Source organism: Gossypium hirsutum, chromosome D09, assembly GCF_007990345.1.
Source record: "Gossypium hirsutum isolate 1008001.06 chromosome D09, Gossypium_hirsutum_v2.1, whole genome shotgun sequence".
Taxonomy (NCBI): Eukaryota; Viridiplantae; Streptophyta; class Magnoliopsida; order Malvales; family Malvaceae; genus Gossypium; species Gossypium hirsutum.
This window is the reverse complement of record NC_053445.1, coordinates 44,391,238-44,414,572: the sequence shown is the minus strand read 5'-3', so window position 1 is coordinate 44,414,572 and position 23,335 is coordinate 44,391,238. Positions and strand designations below refer to the sequence as shown.

The 23,335-nt window shown below is 33.3% G+C and overlaps 3 protein-coding genes across 3 annotated transcripts; all 3 read right to left on the bottom strand.

Moving 5' to 3' along the window:
* Window positions 1-8,845: 8,845 nt before the first annotated feature.
* On the bottom strand, window positions 8,846-10,953 carry LOC121220932 (hyaluronan mediated motility receptor). Its single transcript, XM_041100822.1, has 3 exons — window positions 9,962-10,953; window positions 9,742-9,833; window positions 8,846-9,640 (listed from the first exon to the last, which is right to left on the bottom strand). The coding sequence occupies exons 1-3, from the start codon at window positions 10,865-10,867 to the stop codon at window positions 9,388-9,390; spliced, it is 1,251 nt and encodes a 416-aa protein (XP_040956756.1). The 5' UTR covers window positions 10,868-10,953; the 3' UTR covers window positions 8,846-9,387.
* LOC121220931 (sporulation-specific protein 15) lies at window positions 10,948-14,397 on the bottom strand. Its single transcript, XM_041100821.1, has 6 exons — window positions 14,184-14,397; window positions 13,904-14,089; window positions 13,633-13,755; window positions 12,973-13,010; window positions 12,724-12,880; window positions 10,948-12,642 (listed from the first exon to the last, which is right to left on the bottom strand). Exons 1-6 carry the CDS (start codon window positions 14,277-14,279, stop codon window positions 10,948-10,950), a joined length of 2,295 nt encoding a protein of 764 aa, XP_040956755.1. The 5' UTR covers window positions 14,280-14,397.
* Window positions 14,398-20,675: 6,278 nt separating this feature from the next.
* On the bottom strand, window positions 20,676-22,339 carry LOC107908168 (probable 2-oxoglutarate-dependent dioxygenase SLC1). The gene is made up of 4 exons (XM_041100820.1): window positions 21,844-22,339; window positions 21,507-21,754; window positions 21,058-21,409; window positions 20,676-20,967 (listed from the first exon to the last, which is right to left on the bottom strand). The coding sequence occupies exons 1-4, from the start codon at window positions 22,159-22,161 to the stop codon at window positions 20,722-20,724; spliced, it is 1,164 nt and encodes a 387-aa protein (XP_040956754.1). The 5' UTR covers window positions 22,162-22,339; the 3' UTR covers window positions 20,676-20,721.
* Window positions 22,340-23,335: the final 996 nt, after the last annotated feature.

Sequence of the window (23,335 nt, the reverse complement as noted above, 5' to 3'; positions counted from 1 at the left end):
AAGAAAAATAGGACAAGAAAGAACACAAGAGTTTTAACGAGGTTCGGTAAATTATACCTACGTCCTCGGGCACTAACACCAGATAATAACTTTACTATCTTCAAAGTATTACAAACAAATAGAATTCCTTAAGAATTCTCAAATGGGAGAAGAGAGAAAACTAAGAGAGAAAGATTGGTTGGGATGGTTGAAATGAAAAATGAAAAGGCCTATTTATAGTTGAAGTTCAGGGACTAACTTGCAAATGGCCTAAAAAATTAGGGACCAAAATTGCAATTATCCCATTCAACTTTTCAACATTCGGTGCAACTTGCTCAACCTTTTTAACAAGTTGCTTCCTACCTTTGTTGACCTTTCAACAATCTCCACCTTGAAGATTTGATTAGGATAATCACATCTTCACACACTTCCTTCAACACCCCAAATTCGATAAAGTTATCTTTTGTAGTGCCTCTAAATGCGCTCTCGAGCGCCATACACCTGTAGGTGCTCAAATTCTCAGGATGTTAATCAAGTTCAAACAATGATTAAACTTGATTGTTGTTACCACTTTGGTCATCATATCTGCAGGATTATCTGCTGTCGGAATCTTCTGAAGTAGAATTTTTCCTTTTTCAAATACTTCCCGCACAAAGTGATATCTTACGTCGATATGCTTGGTTCTTGAATGATAGACTTGATTTTTCGCTAAATGAATAGCACTCTGACTGTCACAATATAGACTAATGTGACTTTGAACAACTCCCAAGTCTTTCAATAATCCATTAAGCCAAATAGCCTCCTTAACAGCTTCTGTATCTGCCATATATTCTGCCTCTGTAGTAGACACAGCTACTGTAGACTGTAAGGTAGACTTCCAACTCACTGGGGCTTTCGCAAGAGTAAACAGATACCCCGTAGTTGAACGACGTTTATCTAAATCACCAGCAAAGTCGGAATCAACATATCCAACTACAAACTGACCAAGTGCTTCATCTTGTTCAAAAATTAAACCAACATCTACGGTTTTTCGAAGATACCGTAGAATCCATTTCACAGCTTGCCAATGTCCTTTTCCAGGATCATGCATATACCTGCTCACAACTCCAACAGCTTGTGAAATGTCAGGCCTCGTACACACCATCGCATACATCAAACTCCCAACTGCATTAGCATATGGGACTTTCGCCATATATTCTCTTTCATCTTCAGTCTTCGGAGATAATTGAGCACTAAGTTTCAAATGAGAAGCAAGTGGGGTACTTACATGTTTTGTGTTTTCATTTACACCAAAACATTGTAATACATTTTTCAGATATTGCTTCTGATTTAAACAGAGCTTGCCTCTCGGTCTATCTCTACTTATCTCCATGCCGAGAATCTTCTTGGCCTCACCTAGATCTTTCATCTTGAACTCTTGATTCAACTGAGCCTTCAGCTTATCTATCTTATTTTGGCTCTTCGAAGCGATTAACATATCATCAACATACAAGAGTAGATAAATGAAAGATCTGTCATGCAGCTTCTGCAAATATACACAATTGTCATATTTGCTTCTTGTGTACTTCTGCCTTCTCATAAAGCTATCAAATCGCTTGTACCACTGCCTCGGGGATTGCTTCAATCCATATAGCGATTTGTTCAGCTTACAAACCCAATTTCTACCACCAGCATCTGTGTATCCTTCGGGCTGAGTCATATAGATCTCCTCTTCTAACTCACCATGCAAGAAAGCCGTCTTAACATCAAGTTGAGCTAGCTCCAAATTCAACTGTGCTATCAAGGCCAACAAAATTCTAATGGAGGAATGCTTCACAACAGGGGAAAATACATCATTGTAGTCAATTCCCTCCTTCTGAGCGTAGCCTTTAGCTACCAATCTTGCCTTGTAGCGAATATCCTTTTTGCTAGGAGATCCATCTTTCTTTGCGAATACCCACTTGCATCCGATTGCCCTTTTACCTTTCGGTAATTGCGCCAATTCCCAAGTATTATTCTTCAGGAGAGACTGCATTTCTTCATCCATGGCGCTTTTCCATTTATCACTTTCTAAGCTTTGCATTGCTTCTTGATAAGTGATAGGAATATCATCAACAACGGGAAGGACGTAGGCCACCATATCAGTAAATCGAGCAGGTTTACGAATTTCTCTCCGTGGCTTTGCAACTGCAATTGGTTCTGGTGTACTTAGTGGTTCTTGGGTCAGAACTTCTTCAACCTCTAATTCCTCCATTGTGGCTGGAGAATTAGACTTATTAACTGGGCAAATCCCCATCTGCTCAAACTCCACCTGTTTTGGAGTACACTCCACCTGCTGTGGAGTATTGCTCGTCTGAATATCTTTATCTGCTACCTTTTTCAATGTGGCAGATTCATCAAAGGTAACATCTCTGCTACAGATCATTTTCTTTGTGCTTAAGCACCAAAGACGAAATCCCTTCACTCCAGAAGTGATTCCCATAAAGAGAGCTTTCTTTGCCCTCGGATCTAACTTTGACTCCTTCACATGGTAATATGTAGTGGATCCAAACACATGTAAGGAATCATAATCTGTAGCCGGTTTTCCAGACCATACCTCCATAGGAGTTTTTCTTTCTAATGCAGATGATGGCAAACGATTAACAAGATGGCCAGCGTATGTCACAGCCTCAGCCCAAAATTGCTTGCCCAACCCAGCATTGGACAACATACATCAAACTTTCTCCAGCAATGTTCGATTCATACGCTCTGCCAATCCATTCTACTGTGGTGTATCCCTAACTGTGAAGTGTCGAACAATACCATACTCTTGGCACACATCGAAGAACGGATCACTTTTATATTCCCCTCCATTGTCCGTCCTAAGCCGCTTGATTTTCTTGCCAGTCTGGTTTTCGATCATAGTTTTCCATTTAAGAAAAACTCTAAGCACTTCATCCTTAGTTCTCATGGTATACACCCAAACTCTTCTGGAAAAGTCATCAACAAAAGTAACAAAGTAGTGTTTTCCTCCCAATGAAGGTGTCTTGGAAGGCCCCCACACATCTGAGTGAACATATTCTAAAATACCTTTTGTATTATAGATAGCAGTACCGAATTTCACTCTCTTTTGCTTTCCCAGAACACAATGCTCGCAAAATTTTAATTTGTAAGCCTTTTCACCTTTCAACAATCCTTGCTTTGCCAGAATTTGCAAGGATTTTTCGCTGGCATGTCCCAACTTCATATGCCACAACTGCATTGAGTCCAATTCTTTGTTACCGGAAGCTGTAGCGACTACTCCAATAACTGTACTACCTTGGTAGTAATACAAGTTATTTTTCCTGATGCCCTTCAATATCACAAGTGCGCCAGATGCCACTTTCAAAATCCCATCTCTCATAGTAACAACTGAACCATTGGATTCCAAGGCTCACAATGAGATGAGATTTTTCTTCAAACTGGGCACGTGCCGAACATCAGTCAGAACTCTGGTTGATCCATCTTGATTCTTTAATTGGATTGAACCTATCCCAACAGTTTTACAGGCATTGTCATTGCCCATATAAACAACTCCTCCATTTAGTTCTACTAAATCAGAGAACCACTCCCGGTTAGGGGACATATGATAGGTACAACCCGAATCCAATATCCACTCATCTGAATGGAACGATGATGATGATGCAACCAGTGATAGTTCAGAGTCACTAGTATCATGCTTAGCAACACAAGCATCTACAGCAGCTTTTCCCTTATTCTTCAGCTTTGGACAATTTTTCTTCCAGTGGCCTTTCTCATGACAAAAAGCACATTCATCTTTCCCGAGTCTGGACTTTGACTTTGATCTCCCCTTTTGAGTTTTCTTTCGAGTGTATGAACGACCTTGGACTACTAAAGCTTCTGTATCTCTGATTGAGTTTTTCTGTTTGTCCTTCTTTCTCTGTTCATAACTGTATAAGGCCGCACAGACTTCGCTCAGAGATATATCACTCCTGCCATGAAGTAGAGTAGTTTCTAGGAACTCAAACTCCTCAGGAAGTGACCCCAACAGCATCAAAGCGAAATCTTCATCTTTGAATGTCTCATCCATATTCAGCAAATCAGTGACTAACTGATTAAATTTGGTGATGTGATCATTCATTGTGGTACTTGGGACATATGTGAAGCGAAACAGTCTTTTCTTCAAGTGGAGCTTATTTTGACTATTTTTCTTCAAAAATTTTTCTTCAAGTGCCACCCACAACTTATTTGCAGAAGTCTCCTTTGAAAAAGCATACCTCTGCTTTCGAGAAAGGCATGATCGAATTGTGCCACATGCCAACCGATTGATCGCCTTCCAATCTTTCTCCTGTACATCATCTGGTTTCTCTTCATCAATGGCAATGTCTAGACCCTGCTGAAAAAGGGCATCTAGAACCTCACTTTGCCACATACCAAAATGGCTCGTGCCATCAAAGATCTCCACGGCCAATCTTGCATTTGCAATTGTCGGTCTTGTCCACATGGACGATGTTGAAGCTCCTACACCGACCGTTTTCTCCATAATCTTTCAATATACCTAAGGAAATCTTTTCTGATGTGGAAGATCAGTTTAAACTGCAACCACAGAGCATACTACGATTAACCTTCGGCTCTTGATACCACTTGTTGTTCCAATAGGGTCAGAAGCGTGTAAATTATTGTACTAAAAATCACACAAAGTTCAATTCCCAGGAAAGAGAGGTGGATTACATGGATCTCTTAAATACCAAGTCTTTCTTTAGACAGAATATCCCTTCTATAGTAATTTAATAGCACAATTAAATACTACTATTATACCCTCAAATATTGAAAGAAAAATAAGACAAGAAAGAACACAAGAGTTTTAACGAGGTTCGGTAAATTATACCTACGTCCTCGGGCACTAACACCAGATGATAACTTTACTATCTTCAAAGTATTACAAACAAATAGAATTCCTTAAGAATTCTCAAATGGGAGAAGAGAGAAAACTAAGAGAGAAAGATTGGTTGGGATGGTTGAAATGAAAAATGAAAAGGCCTATTTATAGTTGAAGTTTAGGGACTAACTTGCAAATGGCCTAAAAAATTAGGGACCAAAATTGCAATTATCTCATTCAACTTTTCAACATTCGGTGCAACTTGCTCAACCTTTTTAACAAGTTGCTTCCTACCTTTGTTGACCTTTCAACATGAGATCATTAGCTTTTTATCGATGCTGCATGTAGAGTTGTGAGCTTTAGCCAATAAAGAAAGAACTGTATTCTTGAAGTGTCTGGTGGTTGAATAAAGATTTATCTTGAGTGAGGCTCTGCAGTCATAAAATCTTTATATCAGAATTGTGTAAACAAAGATCGGTTGTGTCAGTTATTTTCTTTACTCATTTTTCTTAAGTTGTCTGTTTTGGTTCTAATTGTTTATAACAAACTTTAAACAAAGTTAGTTTATCATAACTGCAAACTAATTATTTTTCAGTTTAAGATTGAATTTATTTCAGGAAAGGATAGTTATGGGATTAAGCTTTCTTAAGCTTGAGCTCTTTTCTAGACTCGAGTTTTCTTGAATTCGAGCTCTTTTCTCAAAGTTTGAATTTTTTGAACTCGAATTTTAATTTTAAAATCAACTCAAATTGAATTCGATTTTATGTTAGATTCATTCAAAAGAATTTTCAGAATTTTCACACTTGAATTGTTTCGCCAACTCTAATTCTATCCCAAGAAATCTTCCTAAGGAAACAACCCAACAACTTAAAAGCTCTTGCACAAAGAGGTAAGGTCAAAATAATTTAAACACCATATGAATGTTTATGAAGATGATTTCCAATCCTTATTGTCAGCTTAGGCTCCTTAAATATGTATATTAATGGCCCTTTTTTTATATAACAAATAGTAGTATTCATAAGCATAAAGATGATCATATGTCCAACACATGGTTAGACTCTCGTGTCTTTTCGTAAATGGCATTAACAAAAAAAGAAGATAAAAACATAAAGGGATCCCATTTCTCTGAAGTAAGAGCATATGGACCCATTTAATTATGTTTTTTCAAGGAAAAAGGGATAAGATTTAAATAAATGTACCATATTACTGTAACTATTATGGCATTGCTAAGCGTTCTTGGGTGTGTTTTCTTCTTAGAACAAGCTTCCATTGACCTTATAAGCAAGCTTATCACTCATCAGCAATCATTATTTAGAGCAAATTTATTCAGCAAATACAACTCGGTACGACAATACTGCAGCATACTAAAACCTTGGCCATTGGCCTACAAACAAATACATACCAAATACATATATAATAAGAGAATCTGACGCCCACTGGTGAAAGTTACCTCGAGCTAGCCCTGCAAATCATATAATGAAGGGAAGAGAAATGTTGCAGAGAAAGCCAAAATTGCCAAAGGATCGAAGTTGCCCTATAAGAGAATTTGCCATTTGAGGAAAGGGGATTCAGTTTTTTGAACAATTCAATTCTTCATTTACTCCCACGCTACCTGGTTGGAAACGAGCCATCATCAGCGAAAAAGAAAGCCTTGGCCACCCCTGCCTGCCTGATTTGAGCATTTCAAGCCATCGGCAGGGATGGCCTGGTGATGATGGTGCAGAACATAAGAGGGCTGATACTGAAGCTATGTACATGGGTTGATATAGGATTAATTTAAATCTTCCTTGGTCATAAGGGCAATAAAAGCGTGCGGTGACTTTAAGTAAAAGTGTGTCGTCACATCAATCCCTTCCATATATTTATATTATTTTTTATCATAAAACATATTTAATATAATGTTTTTATATAATCTTTTATGATTTTTTTAATAATTTTTTTATGTGTATATATTTCATGTTATTTTTTCATGCCGTATCTTATTATAATTATTTTTTATAGATCATATTCACATTGTTTCCAGAATTATCAAATTTACTTTCTTATTTTTTAATAAAAGAAAAGCAAACAAGAGAAGTGGGAATCGAGTGAAGTTGAGTTTGCTAGTTTCAGCATCTTCCAAAGTATATGCCATTGCCACCAACCCTAATTTGCACCACATTATGATGACACCTCCCTCTTTTTCCTTTTGTTTCTTTTCAAAGCCCCTGGGATTTTAAATTGCGATGGCTACTCTTTCCTGTTTATCACATGGGGATATATTATGGGTCGTTTTATCTGGTGGCGACTCGAGAGTCATGTTTCTAGAGTGGGGCTTGTTAACCAGTCACTTCCTGCCACTTGCAAGGAGAAAAATTCTGCTTGTGAATTTCTGATATTATTTCAAGCTGCTATATGAAGTGATGACTAGCTTTTATCGCGGATGGTGGAGAATGTTGCATAACCTTCGGGATAGGACTACACGATCAATTTGTAGATGCCAAATTTATCACAACTGTTTTTTTTTTTGGTTGGATTATGTATTGTTTTGGTAGGAAAAATTATCACAACTTTAAAAGTTAAAAGAGGATGAATGAGATTGAAATGTAGATCACGTAGCTCTTTTAAGACACTATAGGTTTTTCTTAGTGATAAATACAAATGTAAAAAGAGCTATATTGCATTCCGGTCCGGCTACACAATCTAAAAGATAAATATTTCATTGCATGGAAAAATATTATGTGAAACTAGGTATTACATGCGTATAAGTATAGAAACTAGGTATTTAGAATGTAAAAATGTGTTTGAAAATAACATATAATAAATAATGAAACGTATGGTTCGAAACTAATTAATAATACCAATGAAATATGTACGGTATTAAAATGAAAAAATTAGATTAAATTGTGAGTAAAACAAAATACAAACACATCATATTAAAAATAAGGGTACAACTGTTTACCACGGTGGTGTTATCAATCTTAAGTTGGTATCGAGTTAACTTGTGACACCAACTCAATCAACAACATTATTAATAAGAAATTCTACACGTGTGGAAACCAAGTATTTATAGCATAGATGAATGTTTAAAAATAATATACAATAAAAACGAAATGTATCGTTTGAAACTAATTGATAATAACACATGAAATATATATGATAATAAAATTAAAATGTACAAAAATATTAAAATAAAGCTTTAGTTGAATTTTAAATTAAAGGTTTTATTAATGTAATTGGCGTGGGATCAAATCCTACCATATGCATATTTTTATTGTTTTTTAAAATAAAAATATTAAAGTATCTTCGAATAATATATCTTATTTTAATTACAAAAAGATATTTTCTCAAATCGAGTTGTTGTCCGGTTGACTCATGACACCAACTTAGGCAAAAGCTTAATTAATAGTATAGATGAGTAACTATAATTTCATTAATTTCAAAACAATTAATAATATTAATTTTGGTAAACTACATCAACTATCCCTAAACTTTGTTTAAAATTACATTTTGGTCACATAACTTTTAAAAGCTACATAATAGTCACTAACGTTATCAAATTGTTACATTTTTGTCACTCAGTTGTTAACTTTTGATAAAAAAAGTAATGTTGCACCTTAATTTAGAGGGTTAATAGCTAATTTGGCCCCTGAGCTATAGTTAAAAAATCCTTTTGGTAGTTTAAAATTTTTCTTAATAACAATAATTAGAAAATTTTAAAATATTAAAAATGCTTTTTTTAACTATAGTTAAGGGACCAAATTAGCTATTAGCCCTTTGAATTAAAGGTGCAATATTACTTTTTTTTAATGGAAGTTAACATCCGAGTGGCAAAAATATAACAATTTGAAAACGTTAGTAATTATTATGTAAATTTTGACAGTTGCATGATTAAAATATAATTTTAAATAAAACTTAGGACAATTTATGTAGTTTCCCCTAATTTTTATTTGTGGGAATTCAATATTTAAGATATTCATATAAATTTTCAAGGCAAAGTTGTTTCTTTACCTTTATTCAAATTCATAATAATCCATCTCCAATTAAAATAATAATAATAATAATATAAATACATGTATTCATATGCTATGTATGTAATATAAAAAATTAGTATATTTTTTTAGATGATGACACGACACTAAATTTAGGAACTAAATTAAAAAAAGTTACCAAAATTTTATGAATATTTTCTCCATTCAACTGGAGTTATTTTCGAAGAAAACGAAGATGTAGTTAAATGAACAGGAAATCAGTGTATGATCCCAAGAAAGAACGAAATGTTGCATCAAAAGACGGGATTAAGTTCTAAATCTGAATGGGAAATGTGCCTCAAGATTGTCGCTGACGTGAATGGACCAAAAGCTTTTGCATTGATAAGATAAAGTCCTTCAATCGGGCAGCCATGTTAAGTGCCGATTCTGGGCTTTTTTATTGGTTACAAACCCAGATAAGCATCTTTGTTGTTTGTCTCAGGAGAAAAACACACTTTCTTCCATTTTGATAAAATGCAATCTACCTAGCAGTATTTTATAAGAATTTTGTAGGGAGAAAATGAAACTTCAAATTATAGGGAAAAAAAGAAGAAGATTTGGTTAATTTGAAGGGTTTAAGAAAAACCTCCTAATGCTCTTCACTCCTTTAAGCTTCATGACAAGTTCTTCACGTTGAGCTTCTACTTCTGCGTATTTAAGGCTCATTTGGAGATAACGCTCGCGGATGTCACTTAACTCTGCCTCTAGAGTTGATTTTGTACGTTCATATTTCTCTTTTGCCACCACTTCACCTTCAATGGATGATTTTCTTGGAGTATTTGATTGACTTCTTCGACCCTCTGATAACCTGGAACTGGAAGATGACATATAGGAGGAAAAAGTCATGGAGTTAAACTTCATCATGGAGGATAAATTCTGGGCTTTATTAATGCTGTAACATGTTACTAGTCTCACCTATTTACACGAACTCTATACTTGTTATTGGCTTCCATGACCCTGGCAAATTCATTTCCATGGCTTCCCTCATTGGAATCGTAATGCCTATCCTGGAGAGAGAGCTGAAAAACTAAATTCAGAATTTATAACAGTTCATAATATTCATATGCGAATAACCAAGATGTAAATTCTAAATCAAAGGAACTATGTGGTTTCGTAATGGCAGTAGATTCCTTGCCTCTCTTTTGTTTCTGTGAGAATTGGAATGGCGCTGCTTCTGTTTTTCTTCCACTTTCAGTTTCAATTTTTCTTCAAGGGTTTGAGCTTTTATGAGAAGCTCATCTTTCTCCTCTTGAAGCTGTTTAATTTGCTGCTGGAATTGCCTGTTTGTTTGCTTGATCTCATTAAGCTCGTTTTTAATTTCTTCATCCCGCGTTAATAAAGCCTGTTTCGCCACGAGATCGCCTTCCGTCCGCACAAGTTTTTCTTCCAAGACTATTTTATCATGTTTATAGTCCTCTATTTCTGAAACCACCTTTTGCAAGGTAGAAATCTGCTGCATTGAGTAATTTTTCTCTGCTTTCAGATCATGACATTCTTTGGATAGTAGATGCAATGAAGCTTCCAGATTCTCTTTATCGGCTTTAATCGCATTGCGTTCATCTGTCAGAGCCGAAATGTCATCCTGAAGATTTTCTATCTTCAGCAGCTGAACCTTCATATTTGTAGATTGCTCTGATACTTGTTGCCTTTCATATTCAGAAACAGTTAGCTTTAGTTCAAGCTCATTCACAACGGTTTTAAGTTTCCCTTCACTGGATTTGTAACTCTCTAACAACTTCAAAGATTTTTCATGTTCTGCCATCAGTATTTCATGGTTTTCTCTAGCAGCTGTAAGTTCACCCAATAGGTCTTCCACTTGTGTTTTAGCTTCACTTTCTATTTTCTTGAATTCACTCTGTGTAAGTTTCAGGTTAGATTGAGCTTCTTCAAGAGCCAACTCCAGTCTAACTTTATCTGCTTGTAAACCAGAAATTTCACAAGCTGTTTTCTCTTTCTCATGATGTGCTGCAGAGAGTTGCTTACCAAGGTTTTCCACCTCTAGTACAAGATTCTCAACTTCATTGGTCTTCTCCAAATACATTTGGTTCCAGGAGCTTTCTTCAAGCTTCAGTTTTGCCTCAAGTTTCTTGCTCTTATCATGAATTGCATTTAATTCCAATGTTAGTTTTTCTCTTTTGATGCAAAGTCTTCAATCACCAAAGTTAGATTTTGGTCCAAAACTTCAACTTTTTTGCTGCATTCTTTTAATTTGGCCTCCAACTGAGCACAATGCTCTTCCAATTCTGACTTCTCCTTCCTCAACTCTTCAGCTGATTTGTTAAGTGAATTGCATTCTTCAATGAGTGTCTCATTAGTTGCTTGTAACTTTGTATTTTCTCTTCTCAGATATTCACACTTATCTTCAGCAGCCAACAACTGATGATGCATATCCTGCAGTTTACTCTGATTCATTCTAAGCTCCATGTTCTCCTCTTCCTTTGACAGCAAAGTAGCCTCCAGTGTTTGCATTTCAGTCCTTTTCTGAGCTAACTCCTTCACTACTTCAGTTCCTTTAGCTTCCAGTTCTGTTGTCTGAGTTTCAAGTTCCAGAATGTAACTGTTATAATCACTTTGAATCTCCCTCAGAATTTTCTTTCTTAGTTTCTCTTCCAGGAAAAGCATTTCTGACTTCTGTTCACTCATTGCAAGCTTAGCTGAAATCTCATCAGATGAAAAATCATTGGAAGCAACTCCTCCATTGACATTGTTATTTGTTTCCTTTATCTTGAGTAGCAATTCAAGATTTTCATCAGTCAGCTCATTGCAGTCAGTTTCTAACTCCTCTAGTTTTACTTTTAAGGCTTCAATTTCTCTGATCAGAGGTGCGTCGTGGGCATTTCGAGACTCCGGATTCGCGAAATTTCCTTCCTTTCGAGACTCGGATAGCTTTACTTTCAAACCAATGATTTCTCTTTCTTTAGCTGCTAACTTAGTCTTGTATTCCTCCTCAATATCCAAAAGGGCATCACTTTCTTTGTTTTTCATCTGTTCAAGATATTGGACCTCGGCCTGCAAATTCTTCTCTGATTCCCTTGATTGTTGAAGCTGTATCATTAAGTTGCTGTTTTCCTCTGAATTTAGCTGCATACAGTTCTCCAATTCACTCACCTGTGATTGCAGGGCTGTAATAGTCCCCATTTGAACTTTTTGCTTTTCTATGGTCTGTTCCAGCTCCTGAAGAACTGAAACAAGCTCAACATTTGCATCTTGGCTCCTCTTCAACTGCAAAGCGAGGCTGTCATTAGACTCTTTAAGGAACTTAATTTCATTTTCCAGTTCCTTGTGCAAAAGGGTTGCTCCAGCATCCTCAAATGTTGAATCTTCATAGGTTGGTTGTTTCGCCATTGATTTCTCCAACAACGTTTTCAGCTGTTCAACTTCTTTTCGTAGTCCATTGCGTTCCACATTCGCTGCCGAGAGCTCCATAGCCAAAATTGCGTGATTTTTAGACTGGTCAGAGTATTCTTTCCTCAACATGTCCAAATCAAGCATTAACTTGTCCGCATTCCTCTCCCACATCTTTGCTTCTGCATGAAGCTCTTCAATCGTTTTCTCTGCTGCTTCAAGAAGATTCTTGGAAGGATCTGTGGCTCTTAAAGTTGATGCAGCACAAAACTCTTGCTTAGTATCCGAGAAACTGCTTTGTGAAACAAACGATGAATGATTTGAATGAGAAAGATGGTCATCAATGTGAGAATTCCCATTGTGGGAAATGGGAGAATCTTGTATTCCCATCAGGCTCCGAGTGTCACCATTCAAATTGCTTGCAGCTGAATCATAGCTGCAATGGGAATCAGAAGCTGAGAAACTTGCTTCCTGCAGTAATGGAAGTTTAGCATTGTTAATACAGTCATTAAATATGATTTAACAACAAAACAGGATGAGACTCTAACGTACCCTACTCACGAGTTCTTCTTGGCGTGGGGCTGAACTTGGGGACGACCCATCACTATTTGCAATTAACCTCTGTGGACCATCCGAGTTAAGGCTTAGATCAGGAGAGTGTTCAGTGCTATTACCTTCATGGGAATTTGTCTGCTTTGATTCATTGTCCCTGAAATAATCCATTGCAAGTGTTTATGATCCAATACAACATTTAAAGGAAAACAAAAAACAAGGGAAGGAAGGGCAGGGAATGATACGAACATGGGTTTTCGTCTTGGTGTCAAACATTGAATTTTCATCTGCATATCAGAATCACAAGTGTAATATTCGTTAGAAAAACACAACTGTGTTTCAATTTTATGTTTCATTCATATTATCAAAAGTCCTACTTTAATTTAGTTCATGTAATTAAATTTGCTCTAAAATCTAAATTACTTAGGAGGTAACCATCTTCCTAAGATATCTCTTTCACTTTTTTATTTGTTTCGACCAAACTTGAATCTTCTAACAGCTTACAACTACCAGCTAAAACTGAAGTGATGTCCATAATACTAACCAACATCAAAATCTGTTTATATGAAAATATTTCTATCAAATCATCATTACGAGTACCAGCTTATGTTTTTAATGCAACTGTTGGTCATGTGTTCCAAGTTATAAAATGTTAAATAAAATATGATGTGTGATACAGGGGCCATACCCAACCCAATGAATGCATGCTATTTAGCGATAGTGGAAAAGAGGTTTACTCATTAGACCTTGACTACCATGGGCAGCCCCCACCGCCTTAAAACGGGTCCAGCCACTACCGAACCGAGCAAATGGCTCCTTTGTCTTCATGTTTCTAATTAAATGGTATGCATTTAATGTAAAAAAACAAATAATAATAATAGAGAAGAAAAAAGATGGTCGAAAAATCACCTGCAAAACTGTCCCATGGTTGCATTTTTTTAATGGCAATGAGACCGGAACAGTGATGGTTGAATTTATATAGCCTGTCATATTCACTGTCGCCTCTCCAAGAATGCTAGATCTTGCTGATCCCTACAATTTCAATATTCATTTTCTTTTCAACCTTCTTTTATCATCTAATTTGTCACCTTAATTGAATCGAACATGTTCAGATCATGTTCCAACAACTATATACAGAACTGTAAACAAAGATCCAACAGTATTTCATTAACAAAGTTACCATTGCAACAACAAGCTTGAAGAAACAATCTTCCATCTCTGTTTTTGAAACCCAAATAGATTCCGACAAAGTCTCTGTCCATTGACAACTCCCATTTCGAACTACTGTTTTGCTTGTCTTTGCCATGGTTTTCCCATTCTCCATTGAGATTATCGACATGATCAACCTGTCCCATCCTTTTGGTACCTATACAAAAACACCAGAAAACACACACACACATATAATGCAAGTAAAATGGAACATAGAAGAAGAACAAGATGAAGACGAAATGAATGATTACCTGAACCAGTTTGAAATTGGAGAACGTAAAATCTATCTTTTCCCCTGATTTATTACTTGGCGGCGGTGTTGGCCTTGTTTTATGCAACCTGAACATTGTTTTTCCAGCACTTTTCTTTTCTAAATCTGTTTCGGTCTGAGTTAATCAGGAAAACTTTCAGAGATAGCGTAGCAAAAACACTACAAACTATTGAATTACTGGACTAAAAGGAGATTGTTAGCTTGCCAGTCATTGTTGTGAAGCATACTTGTTAACTTTATTATTGTCTTTGTTTCCCATGCAGAGGAACACTCCGGTGTACTGAAGTTCATACTATGACCGTTCCAACACAACGACACGTGTACATTAAGTCAACTTTGAAACAAGACTTTTGAGGTGGCTCAAAATAATTGGTTGATGAATAAGCAAGTGCCCCAAACAAACTGGATCTAATTGCCTACCATGAGACAAAACTCTAACGTACACCAAGGATAGTTGGTTGGACAAACAAAGATTCAACTGCCATCATCATAAGGAGATAATACCAATATGTTTTTTTTTCTTTTTTTTTTGTATTTTACTTATAAATATGCCAATTCTTTTTCTTGAATTTGCCGCTGTAAGTTTAGGTATTATAACATAAAAATAATAGCACATTTTCTTGTTCATTTTAAAATGAAACATTTGTAAAAAATTCAGTTAATATAGAATGGAAAATATAGTCCACTTCGTTTTGTATTGTGAATATTAACTTCATCGATTCATATATTCATATTAAATTAATACTAAAAAAAATATTAAAATTCGAGTCTCATTATGTTTAATTATCGTATGCGAATCTTCAATTTCATTATGTATGAATTTTAGTTCGATGAGCTAATTTTAATTCGATTTATTTTAATTTTTAATCAATTTTTATTATATTAATTTAATTCTACTTTATATTTATATTTGTGTTATATTTAGTGGTGGAGCTAGAAAATTTTTTTTTGGATGAGCGGAATTAAATTATATATTTTTACGATAATAAAAATGTAATCTCAATGTTTTAGTAATCTAAATCTTTATAATTTTTAAAGAATCAAATCAAATTTTTATCATTTTCTAAGAGTTAAAATGTAATTTAAATATTTTATAAATTGTAAAGGATATAAATAATTTTTTTTCATTTTAATGGTGCCGACCCGTGACTCCGCCCTGGTTATATTTCAGTGTATTGTAGTTGTAAACTAACTCAAAAGAAAAAAAAAACCCAAAAACAATGTCATAAGCCCAAAACAAAAATGTATGGGATAAGCCCAAAATAGAAAGTTGAATAGATCCCAGCCTCCTAATCTAGAAAAAGCTCGTGTGTTGACGTGCTTTTACCATATACAATTAATTTAGCTGCATTTAGAAATCACAAAATAAATGCATAAAAATTGTAATTATTAAAGGAGTAGCTATTCTTTATAAATTCTAATTTCTTATAAATAGAGTGTAATCTAATTTAATATATTCACACAAATATGATAACATTTACTTCTAACAACTCCAAAAATAGGTTTATTGGGTGAAGAGAATTTACAGGAGTCATGCTCCATAAATTCACCTGTGTGGTGGTAGTGTAGAAAATTGTATTATATCGAAAAAGAAAAAAATAATAAATTCCGATTAATTAAAGACATGTAATACTAATTAATGAATAGTCGAAAAAATTAAAAAAATTACAAACCGATAAAAAATAATAACATATGGTGTTTTAAGGTAAAATACCGTATTGTCTAATACAAGAAACACTTGGCTAGTGTTCAAGAAGCAAATGGTGTAATCCAGTAGAAGGATTTTCGAAAGTTTGCAAATTGAAATAGATACCTGAAATTGCCTGAACATAAAATCAGTAGCTTTGTTTGCTTCGCGAGGAACATGGCAGAAATGAATTTCCCATGCACGCCTACAGAAATCAGTGATGCTTCGAATGATCGAGCAGTTTCTACTTTCTAACAACAGCATTATACCTATTAGTATCGTTAATAGCAGACAGATTGTCAGAGTCCACAAGTACTCGTCTACAACCTCTTTGCGACACCAAAGTTAACCCGTCCACAATTCCCCGAAGCTCTGCTTCATAGGCCGAGCAGGAACCTATATTCCTGCAAAAACCAAATAACCAATCTCCAGGGCTGATATATATTATTAATATATAAACATTTAATTTAATTTTTGTATATTTATTGTTAGCCTTTAAAAATAATATTATTATATGAAGTAAAAAATTTAAATTAATAAAATCAATAATTAATAGGCATATTGTAAATATAAAATACTATCAATAATTAATAGCCTTAAATCTTTTTATTTTCTTTCGGTAGAAAAAATACAACAAAAATCAACTATAAAATAAAGAAAACACTAACGGGCGATATTGGACATACTATCAAGATCGTCATTAAGTAGTTCTTTGAACCAGATCGGAGACTCTTCAAAAAATTGCAATCTATTGTAATTTAAGCTGGCAATTTTAGCCATATGATCAGTAACTTTGTTGTGATTTCTAGGAATATGTCGAATTCGCACTTTCCAGTTGCGACATAAGAGTTTATAGATCAAGCGCAACTCCGACATCTTACTATTTGCAGCATTTCTAGCTAGGAATATTTCGACTAACAAAGTTTTATCATATTTCAACTCCAACTGCCTAAAATCAATCTCTCACGCTATGGTGAGTTCTTCTAAAACAGCTCTTGATTCGACCTTGAAAATTTATCTTTGTCGGTCATCATAGCAAAACTACATAGCCAATTCGCGCAAGAGTCTCTAAAAACTCCTTCAATCGAAGCATTAACAATATTTGTATTGAGTTTGATCCATCCTATCTCCGATGTCATCCAATGTATTGAGTCTAATTTTAATTTATATTTTCTTAATTTTAGAATCATGAATAAATTGATATAATGTGTAAATATTAATGGTTAATTTTTTAAATCAAGATTAAATTGATAAAATGGGTAAACATTGAAAGTCAATTTTATTATTATATCATATCATATCATATCAACATTCCGTTTGGTGATAAATTTATTTTAATAATAGAGTAATTAAAATTGACAATTTATCTACCGAGAATAGCTGAAATTAAAAATTTATTAAATAAAAATGACTAAAATAACAAATTTTTGAAAGGGAGAGTAAAATAGAAATGTCGACAAACTCGAGTGATTAGGTAGTTTACCCAAACTTGAATTATCTAGGTAGCGACGTGGAAGAGTGAATGGCAGCCATGAGTCTAGCCTACAACTATTGTCTCACTTTCCCCCGTGTGGCACAAACGCCAACAGAAATACGTCGGCTACAAGCCATCACAACTTAGACCACTTTCATGATTACCATTGGACACCACTGCAGCCTAGGCTCCTCTCTCCCTTTGCTCCCACATTCAAAGCTTTCAGTCTCTTCTTCCTCATGTTCTAAAAGTAAAATTAATAAAGAAAAGAAACCCACAAATTTGCACGTGTATTGTGTGAAAGACAAAATATTGATTTAATAAGAGTTAGATGAAGAGATTTATTAGGATCTTATTTTACATTTAAATAAAGAAGTCACGGAAGAAAGTTTTAAAAAAACATTTAAAATTGTACTAGATTATGTTTATATAAATAATAACTTACATTTTGTTTGAAATGATTAAATATAAATGTTATAAAGATTTGAGTTCAAATTCTATTTTGTGGATAATTTTTTATACAAAAGACATAAAAGGATAAAAATAATATAATTTATTTTATAAAATAAGAATATATTTATTATTACTTAAATAAACTGATGTTGGATTAATTCAATCAAATGCTTAATATTTAATATAAATATAGATATATACTTTCATGTAAATTTAAAAGATTTATATATTTCAGCATATCATGTTAATATCCTATGTTACTATGATATTTATGTAAATGCATGCATGTGTTTTTATATTTGCATCTAGTGCTCCTTTCTTTATAGATTTCTTAAACGAAAAGTTCCACCAGGTGTTTAAAAAACATCATGGCCATCTTAAGTTTTAAAGTTTGACCTAAAGGGTAGACGGTGGGAGTTTACGTGCAACTCTATCTATAGAATACGTAGTACTAAGATTTCCTTGAAAGCCCAACAATATTTAATAATAAAAAGAATTCAAGTTTTGATTTCGTCAGAAGTAACAGCACTGTATTTTCTTTCTTTCTTTCTTTTTTAATTTAATGTTAAAAGTAAGATAAAATAACTCAATTTAAATTCGCATCAAATAAATATTTGATAAAAGTTTTAATCACGGCAAATTACACCTCCAATGGATAAGCTTATATCCAATGCTTCAAATCATGATGACGTGAAGCTCGTGTGATAAGCCAATGAGCCATGATATAATGGCCTAATTTATTCGTATATGTACATTTTATAAGATGAAAAATGATTATTTTTAAAAAAGTTTAATAAATAAAAAAGTGAAATTTATGTTTGGTTATAAAAATTTTCAACTTTCTTGATAATATAATTTTTTTTATAATTATTTCTCTTTAACTAGATTTTAATGTTACATGCATTGCATGTGATTTCACGTGTAATATTTAATTAGTTTTTTAAATATTGTACTTTTAATTGCAAAAAATAGTGTTTACTAATATTTTATTTTAATTAGTGAATATAATTAAAATATATTACTTACGAATTAAATATTATAATATAATTTTTTAATAATAATTAAAGCATTTAAAAGTGATAATTAACATAATTAGCTCTATTATTAATTGACAATTAATATGCTTAGAATTCTATAAAAATAATAATTTTATCTTACATCAAGATATTAACACAATTTAAAAAAAATAAAATTAGCACAACTTTTGTTTAAGTAAATTTTTTTTTAACTAATAATGATAAATTATAATTATCATAACTTTTTTCCCTATATTTTATGTTTAGAATTCTATTCAAGTCATTTCTATTAAATTATAATAATTATTTTTAAATGGGAATATAATGATATGATAAAAATAAAGGATATTCTGGTTAGCTTATAAATGTAGTTAAAAAGGTAAAATTATTTTTAGAAATGAAATTACTTTTTTCTTATTTATATTTTTATTAGTTTTTTATTTAATAATATTTCTAACTAGTTGCCTTTTTATTTTAAGAACAATCTAATTAAATTTTAATTTAAATACATGTTAAATATTTAAAAAATATCTTTTAAATAAATATATTGTTTTACTTTTATTAAAAAATAAATTAAAGTTCATGCATGTTATGGCCATCTTAACTACAAAACTATCCTTTCAAATAAAATATTTTAAGATGAAAATAATTGAAGAATTAATTTTGTTTTGAAAATTCAATAAATGGAATGTATTAAATAAAAATATTATATATAAGCAAATAAAAGCCAAATTCATATAATTTTAAGTCTTCTTCCAATATTATTAAGAGAGTTAGAATGGGTGAATTTGTTGACTCGTTCATAGCTATCTTTCTTTTTCTATTTTTATGTAGTATCTTGTTTTACTTCTTTTTTTTTATAAAAAAAAACTAAATTTTCAAACTTTTGGTTTTTTAAAAGCAAGGTTGGATGTCAGAATACTTATGTTAACTATAAATTATAAAAATTAAATTTGTAAATAATTTATATTAATGATTTAAAAATATTAAAATTTATCATAAATTAATTTATAACAAACTAAATAAATATTTATTATTATACCGAAAATAATAATACGACACAGTAGAAGTAACAATAATAAAGAGGTCAATTATTGCATCACTTATTACATTTGTATTAACAGAGTTAGGTTTTAATATCTATTTATACAATTTATATTAGTTGTATAAAAGTATTTAGACTGATATTTCATCTATCATAATATTAATGAATTTGAATATTATTTAAATTAATTTTTTTATTTTATAATATCATGTTTAAAATGAACATATTAATTTTTTACAAACACTCTTTGACAACAATATGAAACAAAAAAGCCATTTATTTGGCTAAAAATATTTTTTATCAATAAAAATAAATAAAACAAAAAGAAAATTCTAAAATAGGCCCTAAAATTACGGATTAAGCTAATCTCAAGCCATTTATTTTATTCTTGTTTATTTTAAAGAGTGCTTAGAAGTAGGCTACTTATTTGGCTTATGTCTCCCAAAGTTTAATACTGATGCTCTAATTTTCATTTTGGGAATAGAATACCGATAGCGTAATGTGTAAAAAAAAATTCCAAAAATACAAATTGGGTATGATTTAATGGAAGAAAACAAAAGAATTTACCTGATTAATTAAGTCTTTCCTTAATACTATTTATCATATGAACAAATATATTACATTTGTTCAAACTTTCTGCTCGTCCAACTGCCCATTTGTCTTGTTCGTCATTGGAACGTAGTATGTATAACGTAGGGAAGTGAGCTAATCTTTTTTGGTTTCTTTTTCTTTTTTCTCCTTAGAGTTGACCTAAGGAAAAATAAATAAATAAATAACAATTACATACCATCACGGGGGACATAATCCAATTTATTAATATAGATGTTGTACAAAAGGAAGTAGTCAGGTAAATTTCCTAGACTCCAAGAAGTTTTTTTTCTTGGGCTCACAGGTTGAGATGTAATGGAGAAAAGTGGCAAAATCTGTATCTTTGTAGCGCCTTGGATTAGCGTCGTCAATTAGTTTCGGCGACGGCCTAACCATGTAACCGAAAGGTAGGCTATGCAATAAGGCCACTGATAGCCGAAGCTTAGCAGGATTCACAAAAACTCTATGCAACACACTTTTGTATCTGCCGTTGCTGAATATCTAATCATAATAACAAAGAAACAAAACTAAAGTCAACACCAACAATATTTTTCGGTTATCATCGACACACTATGATCGGTTAATGCTTACCTCAAGGTGATCACCAATGTTGACAACAAAAGAATTGTGCATTGGTTCAACGGTGATCCATTCTCCTTTGTATTGAATCTGTAAACCTTCAACATCATCTTGGAGAAGAAGGGTTAAGAATCCATAATCCGAGTGTGGTGGCATTCCTAAGGTGAGGTCAGGTTCAGGGCATGGAGGGAAACAGTTAACCACCATTAGCTGGCTTCCACCACCCAATTGCTTTAGGATTTCATCATTTTCTGGTGTCCTGTCATCTTTGGTGGCACCCCACAGGCCCAAGCTCTCTAGGATGGCCTCCATTATTCTTAGAAACAAGTACTTTGTTTCTTTTGCGTAGGTGGCCACCGATTCCCTGTTAAATTAACAAAAACAATTAAAATCATCATATAAAGGTGCTGATTATTATTATTATTATTATTATAAAATAGAATGGTTGTTTTTATCTTTACCTGAAGTCCATGGGAGAAGAAGGCCAATGAGAGACAACATCAGACAATGGATGGCAGACAAGCTTCAAGAAGTCTCTCCAACAAAACACAGCATCTTTGTTCTGATTCATGCTTGTTCCATATCGAACAGGTGCGGCCATGTCGGAAGACATGTACTTGGATCTTTCCTCGTATGGGAGATTGAAGAACCTGGCGCTCACGTCAATCATGCTTCTTATAACTTCAATGGGGATCCCATGATTCACTACCTGAATTTCACAAAGCATTTAGAGACCCGTTTAATAGTTGAAAACAAAAATCATTTTTTCTTAACAAAACTTTGTGGCCTGGAAGGTACCTGAAAAAACCCATATTCTTCACAAGCAGAGGAGAGGGAGTTGAGGACTTGGGACCGGTTCGGGCCTTGTAATTCAGCAAAATCAATTATGGGCAGTTTAAGACTAGATTTAGCCACAGTTGGCTGCTCTTTATCCACACTGGGTCGATCAGATAACGGCAATACATACTTACTAGGAAGTTTTCTAACTCCATTCTCAAGAAGATGCCTTACTCCTTTCTGGAACTCATTAGCTTCTTTTGCATCGTCGTTTGTCATTGCCATTTCCGGGGGAGTCATGAAATATTTCTGTCGAAAACATTTACAGTCAATCACCATTCACGATGTCGTTTAATTTTATTGTTTGCATGTGTGTATAAGAAATAAAGAAAGACAACTGAATAATGAAAAGAGAAAGCTGACTAGTGTGACTAATTAACCCACCTTAAAATAACAGAAAAGAAAGGAACTGACAGTGAGATTTGTAAGCAAGCGACCGTGTGATAGAGATGAAGAAGAGGGCTTTTGTTGGGTAATCTATTTATAGGAAAGAAACAGAAGCCAGTTTTTGGAGAAACCGGCTTCGGATTTAGGAATCCTACCTTAAGAAACAACGACGACTAATTCTACTACTATTGCTACGTAAACAAAAACCGTTGACGATTTTAATTTTAATTTTTTGGTTACTAAAAAAAGCTACCCTACAAAAAGGGGCTGCAGGGACTAGAGAGGTACCATGTTCAGTATAAACAGCGTAAAAACATAATACACCTAACGGTACAAAAACACTCAGAAACACAGCAGCTCCAAGCAATTAACCGTAACTCATACGGACCCCTGTTATAGCCAAAGTATCAGCCATATACCGTTGGCAGCCCTATGCATCTATGTTTGACCAGCTAACCACCTTCATCCTAACCAGAATACAATAGATATTAGTGAGACTCAAGTTTCCAATGTCTTTTACCCTTCTTACAGCGCCACATATTATTGCATTGTCGGTTTCTTAATTTTATAACAAATTAAAAAGGTTTTATGTGTTTTAGACAATTATTAGGAATAAATTTTAAAATTATACATGAATTTTGATCTAATGTATAATGTCATACATAAACTTTGATTCAATTTTCACAAATCGCTAACATTATCGAATTAACATCATTTTATATTGATATATTGCATAATTCAAGTTTCATATATATAATTATACAAAATTAAAGTTTTGTGTACCAAAATACACATTGAATCTAAATTTGTGTATAAATTTTATACTTATTCCGTAATTATTATTCATCTGTTGTTTTGGCTTGGATAATTAGGTTTAGTAATGGGTGGGAATTTAAGTAGATTTGACTTTTCTTAATTTTCTTTTGTTGTCTCTTAATATCTAGAGGTTTTAGATAGATACAATCATTCAATTAATTCCAATTTTATGGTTGTTGTGATTTATTGGAAGATTATTTGAGCATACGATTCCGTATTTGTTTTCAATTTTTATGTTTGATTTTTAATA

What these genes read in the sequence shown, in the direction of transcription:
- LOC121220932 (XM_041100822.1), bottom strand. Translation starts at nt 10,867, where the DNA reads ATGTATTTGGAGAAGACCAATGAAGTTGAGAATCTTGTACTAGAGGTG. An exon ending in CTCACAGAAACAAAAGAGAG is followed by an intron (nt 9,834 to 9,961) that starts GCAAGGAATCTA and finishes CTCTCTCTCCAG; the next exon opens with GATAGGCATTACGATTCCAA. An exon ending in TATAGAGTTCGTGTAAATAG is followed by an intron (nt 9,641 to 9,741) that starts GTGAGACTAGTA and finishes GTCATCTTCCAG; the next exon opens with TTCCAGGTTATCAGAGGGTC.
- LOC121220931 (XM_041100821.1), bottom strand. Translation starts at nt 14,279, where the DNA reads ATGTTCAGGTTGCATAAAACAAGGCCAACACCGCCGCCAAGTAATAAA. An exon ending in CCAATTTCAAACTGGTTCAG is followed by an intron (nt 14,090 to 14,183) that starts GTAATCATTCAT and finishes GTTTTTGTATAG; the next exon opens with GTACCAAAAGGATGGGACAG. An exon ending in TCAAGCTTGTTGTTGCAATG is followed by an intron (nt 13,756 to 13,903) that starts GTAACTTTGTTA and finishes TTGAAATTGTAG; the next exon opens with GGATCAGCAAGATCTAGCAT.
- LOC107908168 (XM_041100820.1), bottom strand. Translation starts at nt 22,161, where the DNA reads ATGGTGATTGACTGTAAATGTTTTCGACAGAAATATTTCATGACTCCC. An exon ending in AAGAATATGGGTTTTTTCAG is followed by an intron (nt 21,755 to 21,843) that starts GTACCTTCCAGG and finishes TGTGAAATTCAG; the next exon opens with GTAGTGAATCATGGGATCCC. An exon ending in TCTTCTCCCATGGACTTCAG is followed by an intron (nt 21,410 to 21,506) that starts GTAAAGATAAAA and finishes TTAATTTAACAG; the next exon opens with GGAATCGGTGGCCACCTACG.